At 48.6% G+C, this 11,571-nt stretch overlaps 1 protein-coding gene across 1 annotated transcript; it reads left to right on the top strand.

Moving 5' to 3' along the window:
- The first annotated feature begins 9,194 nt into the window (after positions 1 to 9,194).
- Positions 9,195 to 11,216, top strand: LOC146176793 (neprilysin-2-like). Its single transcript, XM_084581393.1, has one exon. The coding sequence runs from the start codon at positions 9,195 to 9,197 to the stop codon at positions 11,214 to 11,216; it is 2,022 nt and encodes a 673-aa protein (XP_084437519.1).
- Positions 11,217 to 11,571: the final 355 nt, after the last annotated feature.

The raw sequence follows: 11,571 nt of genomic DNA, 5'->3' as shown, positions 1-11,571 counted from the left end.
GACGTCATGTGGAACGTGACCAACAGGCGGACGCAGGAGCCATGCAAAAACCCTCTTGCGCTGCCTATTTCTTCAAAACTCACACAATCGAGACCCTCGCCTTCTAATAAGCTCAACATTGAGGGGGAACTGAAGGGCTCGGTACGATGCACGAAGGAAAGAGTCGAACAGTCGGCGAGGAGGCCAAGGAGAACGTAGACGTGTTCCTTTTTTTTTTTACTTTCGCCATTGACTTGAAATATTACTGCAATCATTTTGAGCAGAAAGAATTCAATACTAAGCAAAACGGAAAAATATCCCGATGACTACGTTACTTCCTAAAACGAAATTTTAGCGCAGCTCATCAGCTGTTTCAACTTATTCGATAGGTCGAAGCAAAGATGTCGAGCAAGACATGTACAATTAGAGACAACTACTTTATTTTTCACACATATTCCTTCAAGAAACACTCCACTGAGAGCACTTGACTGTCATGAAGAAATCTTTAGGGTTAGAGAAATAAAGATAGCAGTTAAGTTACATAGAGGTTTCGGGAGGCAGCGTGTGGGCACATAGGAACGTTGCGCGGCGAAGAGACTAATGCCACAAGCTGGACACACGAATAAAGAACGTTTGCAAATATCAAACTGACTTGAAAACACTTTAGCCAAAGTTAGCAAGCATCTTATTGAATTTCTAGCAGTATGTTTTAATGGAAAATGACGGTGGGCTAGGTCAGGACCTTATGTCCCTCTAATGCCACGGGACGGTCGGCTAGAGATCCGGATTATCGAACTAGCTGTATATACGCAAACTACATCAAAATATGATGTTTTTTCCCTGTGAGTGAGCGCCCATACGAACTGCAAGGTAAGATGTGCAGTAACCGAGAATTCACACACTCACTGAGCAAAGCATCATATTTTGATGTATTTTGCGTATATACAGCTAGTTTGATAGTCCGGATCTCTTATCTTAGCAGTGTGTACAATCTTTGGTTGTGTCTGCCCCTTTATTATCTTTGTAGTGCGTATCACTTGTGGTCACGTTTTTCACTTCAGCTCTGGAGTGTGATTTCATAACTGGTTAAGTTTGGTTTAAACCAAACCAACCAAACCATAATTGGTTCACAGAAATAGGAAGGCGCACTATCTGTTACACTTGGTTCTGCGGACATCTGAATCGTACCATAATGGAATGAATGAATGAAGGAAGGAAGGAAGGAAGGAAGGAAGGAAGGAAGGAAGGAAGGAAGGAAGGAAGGAAGGAAGGAAGGAAGGAAGGAAGGAAGGAAGGAAGGAAGGAAGGAAGGAAGGAAGGATGAAAGTGGGAGCTGAAATGGAACTGGTTACGAGGGACAACGCCTACGGCAACGACAACGCCAAACCCATGAACGGGTGCCAAAGAGCTGCGCCTAAACAACATTTTGCTGGTGGGAGCCGAGCTTACTACCAGCTAATATTGCGTGCGGTGCTCTTACTAACTCATGACAATGAGAAAAATTATGAGGAAAAATCTCTTAAATTCTTGATCTCCTCCTTGGACTTCCTTGTCCTTCTTTTTCTTCCAAGCCTTGGCCTTTGCTTCGCTGACTGTTGGCTTCATTCATATTCACTACTGCATCTTATTTCCTTCACTCTGCACCCCCAGATATAGAGGCGTCTGAAAGCTAAATGGCTCACTGCCGCGAATTTTGCAATGAGATGCGCTCAGCCATCAAGTTGGCTAATTATATGCGGTACTCGGAAAAGCAATCGTTTGCTGTACACTGAATAAATAATGAGAAAGGTAATAATCTGCGCTTGCCAGAATAGCGGTGTGATACAGGACGCGGAGGCCACATTTGCAAGGATAAAAATACAAGGAGTCCGTTTACTTTTCGGTGTTAGGGAGTGTTGAGATTGAGAGAGAGAGAGAGAGAGAGAGAGAACTTTGTTCGTCAGCGTTTTGGATTGTTTTTGCCGTGGGCTGCATTCAGCTGCTCCAGGTTGCCGACAGTCCAAGTTTGTCAGCGACCTCTTGCGCTCTTGCCGAGGCACGGGACTGGACGTCTGGGTCCCGGCTGGCGAAAACAGCTTCCGCACATATGGCAGAACGAATTTATTAGGTCGGGAAAGATTTTTGCATACGTCCAGGTGTTTGGCTGCGACCGCGTTTGCAGCCGCTGCCACGTGGTCGCCTGCTCTCGGCTGTGCGAAGCGTGCGGAGGTGGCAGGCTCACCCTGAGCTCTTAATACGGGGTAATGGCCTGATACGTATCCAGTTACTTACCTCGTCGTGCACCCGCGTCCGAGATCCCCCCACCAGCGCGGCTGGCAAAACTTCGAGCATATTGTTGAGCGGCCTCCTTCCCCGGGACGCCCGAGTGAGCCGGGACCCATACCAGATCCATTACGTTCCTATCGTTTGGCAACGCGCTAAGAATTTTGAATGCAGTGGGGGAGATGCGACCCCTGGAGAGGTTGCAAAGGGCCGTTTTGGAATCACAGTGAAGGTGCTGGTTCCGTTGTGAATAATTCAGAGGGCTATTGCGGCCTCTTCTGCCTCTTCTACTCGGCCCGTGACAACCGTAGCTGCTACCCTGCGGGAAATGCTCACCGCACTCACAGTGAAAGCCTCCTTTCCTGTAATGTTGTATTTTGCTTCATCAACATCTATGACACTATCATCCCCTTGATACGTTTTGCCTAACGTCTTCGCCCTGGCCCTCCTCCGTCGTTCGTGGCGATCCGCTTGCATGTTCTTGGGGAGTAGTTTGACCCGAATGCGTTGACGCATCTCTACCGGCAAAATCACCCGGATTGAAGGGCAATCGCCCCCTATATCTGAGCCTGTAAGGATACACAGCCCCGCCTCAGTCTGCCTGAGCCGCTGCTATTGCGTGTCAATTGTGCCTCAATGAGCTCTTCGAGGGTGGGGTGGACCCCTATTGACAGAAATCTCACGGTGGACGTGTTTCTGTGGAGACCGAGAGCCGCTTTGTATGCCTGCCTTATCAGGCAATTCAAATTTTCACTATCGGCCTTTTTGAGACCCAGTTAGGGGGTGGCATACACGGGCCGATTGAGGACAAATGGTCTGCTGGATCGAGGTCGACAACCTTTCCAGCGCTACCTTGTTGCACCTGATGGACTGTATAAACATCCCAAACACCCGTATCGTTTCTACCTCTGGTTTTTCGTTTCCCTGGATTTCTAGCTGGATCTTCTTGGGCTTTGTTTTGCAAGCCATTCCATTATTACGGAAGGCCAACAGTTCCGACTTGTGTGGGGGAAATTCCAGTCCAGCCCAACGGGCGTGGGCGTCTGCGACGCCCTCCGCCTCTTGCAGGGCTTCCTCTATTTGCCCGTCTGATCCCCGACTCGTCCAAATCGTGACGTCATCAGCATATAGGGTGTGTCTAATGCCGCGTATGGCGTTAAACGTTTTAGGGAGCGTGATCAGCGCAGCGTTGAAAAGAAAGGGGGATAACACGGACCTCCGTGACATGCCCCTGTTTCCCAGCGGCATGCGTTCCGACTTGGGGTTCTCTACGGTAATCTCCGCAGTCCTGTTCGACAAACAATCTCTTATGTAGTCGTGTGTCGCCCTACGTTTAGTTCCGAGAGGTTGGACAATATAGCTTTATGGGAGATGTTATCGAGCGCTTTCTTCAAATCCAACCCCGGGATGGCCCGCGTACCGTGACTGTTCCCCGAGTCTATGATTTCTCTAGAGAGTTGAAGCATCACGTTCTTTGTCGACAGATGCGGCCTAAACTAGATCATTGTGTGCGACATTAGACTAGGGGGTCTGCGTAGTTCTGAAAACGTGTGAGAAACACATGCTCTATGAGCTTACCCAGGCACGGCGTAAGGGAAATAGGTCGAAGATTTCCGATGTTGAGCTTTTTGCCGGGCTTCGGTATAAAAGTGACTCTCGCATGTTTCCATGCCAGCCGAAGGTTTCCCCCTTCCAGCACTTGCTCATATGTTCTGTTAAAGCCTGGACCTAATCGTCATCCAGATTTCTAAAGGTTTTGTTAATTATTCCATCCGGCCCCGCCGCCGAGGTCGTCCGTAGTTTCCCCATCGCAGCTATCACCTCCGTAGTGGTGATATCCCGGTGTAGTGCCTCATTCTCCATCCAAATATCTCGAGGGGGTGCCTTCCCATCTAGTGTCGTGTTGAGGTATTTACCCTTCAAGTCCTCTAGTAGTTTTTCGCCCGTCCCATCGTACAGATGTGCAATTTGGTTCAAGCGTGTCCGAGCCACGGACTTTGTCTTTGTCGGGTCTAGAAAGAGCCGCAACAAAAGCCACAATTTCTTATTTCCCAGTTGCCCATTTATTCAGTCGCATATCTGCCCCCACTGTTGTCTGTTGAGTTTATTGGCGTGATCTTCACTCTCCCTTTCCAATTTTGAAATCCGGAGTTTGAGTTTCCTATTGTGCTTGGCCGACTTCCAATTGCCCAAAAGGGACGCGTGCGCCTCCCCACATGTGCATGAGCCGTTTGTCTGCCGCGGGGTGTTCTTCTGTAGTGTCCAGCTCTCCGGTTGCCCGCTTAGGGCATTCAAATCCAGGCATTCAAATAGAATATTGCACCGCCTGTCCGCGCTTCCCTCATTTTGCGGAATCTATTGCAGTCGGTTATTCTAACCAGATACGTTTTGAGTTTATGCTGCGCCGTGTCAAAGGTAACTGAGACCACATACTGGTCGCTGCCCAATGCACTCCCGTATTCAGCCATTCAGCCCTCCCAACGTTCCTCGTCATTGTGAGGTCAAGGCTCGTGTGATTACTAATGCTATTGCTTATAATGCGGGTCGGTTATTGAGCGTCGTTCAAGATGGTTAGGATTAGGTCTTGAATAATTTCCCATCGTTTCGTGCCTTTCGGGCCGCCTTTGAGATATCCCCACGCTGGATGTCGCGCATTAAAGTCCCCATATAACAAGCTGCCTTACCCACAAGCTTTGCCACTCGCCTGAGGAGGTCCGGGACGCCCGCGCTCCGGTCCTTAGCAGAGCTGTATACATAAAGGATGTATAAGTTTTGTTCCCCCTTTTTTCTTGGGTACCACTTCTAGTAATGTGTAATCTGCCTTAGCTTCGACTATCTCATGCTGATCGCTGTGATAATCCTATGAACTAGAATTGCGGTGAGCAAATCACGCTTTCCCGACACGACTAACTGGTGATGTGCCTTAGCCTTATAGTCGACTAGATAAACTAGTCGCCTATTTTCCTGCAGTGCTATAATATCGGGCTTCGTCTCGGCATTTTGGATGTGGAGGTGCAGGTGTCCCCTCTTCCTTCCGAACCCCCTGCAGTTCCAATGCCACACTGATTTGTTCACGTTTAATGATGCACGCCATTTTGAATTGCCAATTTCTGACATATGAGCTGCGTGAGCTCATCGAATCTTACTTCCATATACACAATTAAGTGCTCCATTTTTGTCTCTAGGGCGAATATCCTAGCCTCCATTTGATTTTCGAGGGTGGTGATCCTAGCCTCCTAAGCATCCATGCGCTCCTTCAGCTGCGTTAAGAGGTCTGACCTAGCCTTCAAAGTGGACCTGCCCTGCAATTAGGGTACCTGCCTCTTGGGCTCGTTCTGGTTATCACCCTCCTTGTTCTCGGGAGGGGCCTGCCTTTTGAGCGTGCTCGCCGTGTCGGTATCCATTGCCTTTTGGTTTTGCGTTTCACCCGCAGCAGCACCCGTTGCACCACTCTGCGTTCCCATCGGGTGGGCTCCGTTCGTTATCGAATCTGGTATAACTGCTGGCGCGCATGCCACAGCTTTCATGCTCGAGTTTTGCTTTGCCTTGCTGCGTTCCTTCATCTGGGACTGCAGATCTGGTATTGTATTAGACATCTCCCTCACCTCTTTACGAAGGGCTTCTATTTCCTGGTTCTGTTTCCACCCGACTCACCTGCGTCCAACGGATGGGCTTCTCCCCCGGCTGGAACTCTTCTTCCTCCAAGTTTTGCGGTTTCATGACGAAGAGCGTCCACGATCGTTACCCAGGGGCTGCAAGAAGGATGAACTGCCCCTGTACCCGTTCTGTTGTTGGTGATGATTCCGGGATTTGGCACTGCCTCGCTCTTCCGCTCGACTATTCGCCCATATTGCTTCCCGGTCAGCGCTGATCCCTTGCTCACCGGTGTCAACGCTGCTGCCATACGTGCGCTTAATAAAGTGGTACTTCCAGTTTCTGCTACCGGTATTGTGGCCCTCAGTGCCTATGATGCACGCGGGGGTGCATGTAGGCTTGGCTCCTTCCGGCACGCGGTGGATGCTCCGCGCAACAACAACGACACCGGTTACGGCGAAGAAGTGGGGCACACATCAGTCTTATGCCCCGTCTTCCGAAAGTTATAGCATGCCTTCACACGGTCGTAAAACGGAAAATGTCGAAGGTCACACACCAGGTAGCGGATCCATTTGGGTAGCTCTGTCCCTGCTATCGTGACGATCATGTGTGTTGATTTTCCCAACCGGCGTCTGCCGACTAAATTGAGGTTGGGGTTGCGTTTCAGGAACCCGGCATAAATCTCCTCGTCCGTTTCATAGCTGTAAGCATTAAAGATGATTCCTCGCCTTTAGTCATCTGGCGGTGAAACTTAAGCGTTCATCTCGTACGTTTTTTTCTCCGACGCTGGTGCTCTTCAGCGCTGCGTAGGTTCGGGCGCGCGTCTTGTCCGGAGTGCTTATGGTGAAGGTGTCGTTCTCCGGATGGATCCGCAGGGGGTCGTTTTCGGCCGCCACAGGTCCCGGAACCTTCTGTGCAGTGCAAACCGCGTGCAGTAGCCGAGCCATGCCAAAATCCATGAGATTGACTGGGCAGCGGGGACGGAACACAATCTTATATTCCCCAGCTGGCAGCCTTGGAATGGGGCCCTTCCTCGTCCTGGGTGCCGGGCGGGGCTTTGCTTTGCTGGCGTTGTTGGATGTTGCATCCTTTCCCTTAGTTGGGTCAGCACCTGTATTTGAGGCGGGCTGCGTCGCTGGCAGGGAGGAATGCGGCGGCAATGGCGTCCCTCCTGAGGCTCCTGCGGTTACTTGATCAACAATATTCGGCTTGTGTCCGAATTTCTTCTGCAGAGAAAGAATTTTCCAGCTCCCATCGAGGAGCTTAGCTTCGGTTATGGTGGTTCCTTCGGCTACATGGCCTGCTCCAGGGCCGGAGAGATCCATGTCGGTCGGCATGGCGACGGAGTTAGGTCTAGCTATGGGTGGCGGCGCCGGCTGCGCCGTGCCCTCGTCGGCGCGGTCGAAAAAGGGTCGAAGTTGCCCAACGCTCGCTCGCCAAATCCGAAAGTGGTATCCGTAGGTGCCGCTTGACTTCACGAATATTTTGGTACCGGTTTCAGAAGCGTGGCGCAAAAGGGACCTCTCAAAGACTTGAAAAAACGGCGGAGCCCATGCGACACGCATCCGCACAGCTCAGACACCTAATGGAAATCTCTTAGGTAGTGTTGAAGAACTTCAGGTTGTCGCAACAATCTAAAGCTCACCGCCTATGTGGTATCTTTCATAGACAATATGTAGGATCCGGACAATCTAAGAAGGAAGCAAAGGTTTTTACCAGCAAGAGGACACTGCCTTGACTCATTGCCCTGTGAAAGCTCCATACAATGTCTACCGTCAGGCACGCGTCAGGTTTGTTCAAATTAGATAAAATGTTCCAAACTTTACTCACAGCTTCACGATTTCACGGCATTCCGTACTGAAACTAGAGGAAATTGGTCGCCTAAAAAATGTCTCAGCGAAGTTCATAAGTAAAATCTAGCTGATAATATGAAAAACACATATTTTTGTTAGCGATAAAAACATTCCACATTCACAGCAAATGATAACGTTTTCTTATCTTAAGCACACTGAAGCTACCAAGTAGTCATCAGCGCGAAACATGCACATATGTTTAACTCTTTCCGTACCACTTCCATTAAGAATCGCTGATTTCTGAGGCTTCCGCGTTGACTGCGGACAGTTCGCACATATAGCATGTAATCAGGAAACTGAATACTGATAATAATTGGTTCAGTGAGCGATACTGTGCCTTTCTTTCCCTGTAAATCAATTATAGGTGAACTTGATGCGTTCAACGGAACGCTGCTTGTGTTGGACAAGGAACGCGCGATTTTTTATTGTTGGGACACAGCAAACACAATCTTGTGAAGAGAGCCATGTTGCGCTCAATTTTCTGTGATTAACTGACTTCAATTGTTTGTATTTTTGTCGCTTGCCTCGGTTTGGGTCTGCACTGATAATTTTATACGAGGAGCACTACTTACCTCGGAATATGAATTTCTATAATTCATTGCTAACATCATTTGGACACATTTGGTCTTCGTTAACAGGACTGAAGGCACATACTCCGTCTTAACGGGGACCCTGTCACCCACGCACAAGTCGACAGATGCATGTGATGGATTTAAACCTTATAAATGAAACCAGTACCTTGGCACCTCAAAAAAAAAAAAAAAACTGCAGAAGCCTTTAAAAACGGTTAGTTTGCTTCCTTTTGGGAAAAAGGACAAACAATCGAGACCCTCAGCCTCAACATTTTTCAAGGCATATGTTTTTTAGAAACTCAGCACGGAATACTTTTGGGAACTGAATTAGGAGCAGAGAGTAACACGTTTACGTGCGCGGGTTTTATGCTATGGTGTGGAGACGAGAAAATAGGTGACCACTTTGCGCGGTATATTTAACCTTTACATAAATATTTTTTTCTTTCTTTCAGAGCATGATTCCGGGAGACCTATCACCAACCGCACCAATGCTTACAAAAGGGCCGACGACACTCAAGAGCTTCGTCTCAAAAAACAGGGTAACACATATCTCGATTCGTTGCTGTAATCTCACCCTCGTGCTTTTCTGGAGTGTATAAGTGCATGTAAATAAAATTCGTTTATATAAAGAAACGAATATTAGACGCCAAAATACAGGCTGTAAATGCTGCAAAGTTTATCTTCAGTCTCCTGTTTTGTCTGTTTTTAAGTTTGTCAGCTGTTCTAGAGCGCTTTTAACCAACATGCCGAACCGACTGGCCCCTATCATAGCGCTGCTTGCTTCAGTTTCATGTTGAGCTAACTGGAATAACGTGGGTGAGATCAAATATTGAAACGAATACGTTCTCAGGCGCACTCATCGGCTTGTTTTATTTTCCAGTACCCCAATGTGATGACATTATTGGCGGCCAAAGCAAGAAAACGCTGGAGAGTGATGACACTCCTCATCGCCACCGCCATCTTGTTATCTGTTCTTGGTGGGGTACTTGCGTGGCATATTTTTTCCACCGAGCCTCCCGGCAAGACTGTGAAGGTATGCCTAACAGTGGACTGCTTAAACTTCGGCAAGGAGATGAGCTCAGCCATCAACCACGCTGCCGATCCGTGCGTAGACTTTCACAGCTATGTTTGTGGGACGTGGGATGATCCCTTACGTCAATGGTCCACGGAAGGTAGTATGAGAAGAGCCGCTGCCCAGCTCGCATTGAAAGAGATCGAAGCCGATAGAACTCAACAAAGTAAAGCTACACAGTTATATCAAAGTTGCATCCGAGCTATTGAGCACAAAGAAGAAAACCTCAAGGCTTTCTATGAACTACGTAGTTCAGTGGGTCTCTTTTGGCCAGATCACAAAAACGAAAACATTCACCCACTGGATGTCATGGTGAATCTTGCTGTGAACTGGGACATGAATTTTCTTTTCGACCTGAGCACAGTTCGTATGCGCAACTCGGCTGCGCTACTCATATCTCGAAGTCAGCTTGATATTGGCTGGGAGCTGACTCTGAGGTTTCAGGCGTTACGTGAGAACTACCATTACTATGTTGAGCAACATCTCACAGCCCTTGGCGCTAGCTACGCAATGAATTCCATCTCGGCAGCGGAGCTTCTGAGTTTGGAAACCGCTATAATGAATGCGAAACTTGGATTTCTTTACGATACGCCCGTCCAGGAGTGGCTCAGCCTGGATGCCATCGGCGTGAAGGCGAAGGACCTCCCAGGGAGTCTGTGGCTCAGTTTGCTTGCAAAGCACGATCGACAATTTCACTGGACGGCTGACAGCATCGTCATTATCGAAGATGTTAAAATACTGGATAGCCTACAAAAGCTGCTCTTGAGCCTCACCCACGACAGGCTCATCATTGGGCTGTCATGGGTGTTCATTCAGACTCACCTCTGGGCAGTCACAGGGGAGCCGTCGATCAGATTCCGAGGCTTGTCTGATGGCTACGCGCAGCTAGTGAGCCACGGATGCGTGGCATACGTTGAGTCACGCTTCGGACTTCTCAGCCTCTGGAGGACAATGAATGACCGATTCGGCAGGACAACAGACCGCTTGCACGTCTACAGTTTCTTGCACAGGGTCAACGAGCACGCCAAGAGCCTCGTGAACAACCTCACCTGGATGGAAGAAAAAAGCAAACGGATGGCCTTCACAAAGCTCGACAAAATGACACGAGTAATTCTTCCCGGCAGCAAATTCTTCAACAAAGACCAAGTGGAGCTTCTTTACAGAGTTTTCCCCGACATGACTGGCAAAACGTTCATGGTGAACTTCCTGAACGCGTCGAGAGTGTATCGCGAACTCCGTAACCACGAACATTTTGAGGACATCTACAGCTTCCGAATGTTCCCTAGCTTTGGACGCGAGTTATACCTGTATTTACCTAACACCATGAAACTTGCCTTCGGAAACCTCGAAGCGCCAGTGTTTTACAACAACGCCACACTGGCGATTAGGTACGGTGGCTTGGGGTCTTTCGCGGCTCGTCAAATGGTCAAAGCCTTTGACGATGTTGGCGTAACGGTGGACGAAACGGGGAAGACGCACCTTTGGCTCGGGTCCACCGCGGCTACCGTGCACTCCGAGAAATCCCGGTGCAACGTGTCTGCTCTCTCTGGGTCACGGCCGCTCCGTTTGTTTCCGGTCATCCCCGGCTTAGAATTAGCGTTCCATGGGTACAGGGCCGCTGTAGCTCGCGACTTCCGCGCTCTTGAAGACTTCAAGGTGATTTACCTGGAGGAGTTCACGGATGATCAAATTTTCTTCTTGACGTATTGCTACACAATCTGCACGAAACGACGACAAACCGGTGTCGACGAGTGCAACGTCCCGCTGAAGAACTTTCCGCCGTTTGCCGCAGCATTTCACTGTGCCGCAGACTTGCCGATGAATCCGTCCAGGAAATGCAGTTTTTTCTCCTCCATATATTTTTCGCAAATAGCTGACTTCTGACTGTCCGCTATTTTTTTTTTCACTGATGTGCATGAATTATTCGCCTACTGTTTCAATTTTAAACGTAAAATCTTGTATGTATGAAGATCTTCGCTACCGCCCTCTCTTGAAGAAACATACACAACTATAGTAAAAAGTACATTCTATGTTATATATATATATTTTGTGCGGAGTTGACACACCCCCAAGAAACACGCTGAGCCTTGCACTCACTTTGTGAAGTTTTTTTCTCGTTACGTGTCATGCCTTTATATTTGCCGAGTTTAACAATAGAGCCTTAGATGTGTGCTCAGTGCTTGTTCTGTCTACCTTTCTTCTTCTATTCCCTACCCTTTTATGCTCTGTTTTTCCAATA

Source organism: Amblyomma maculatum, chromosome 10 (genome assembly GCF_055883805.1).
Source record: "Amblyomma maculatum isolate TAMU_Amacu chromosome 10, ASM5588380v1, whole genome shotgun sequence".
NCBI classification, from domain to species: domain Eukaryota; kingdom Metazoa; phylum Arthropoda; class Arachnida; order Ixodida; family Ixodidae; genus Amblyomma; species Amblyomma maculatum.
Note: the sequence above shows the minus strand (reverse complement) of the source record. Positions and strands in the feature narration are given on the sequence as shown.

Coding starts and splice junctions, on each gene's coding strand:
- LOC146176793 (XM_084581393.1), top strand. CDS start 9,195: ATGACACTCCTCATCGCCACCGCCATCTTGTTATCTGTTCTTGGTGGG.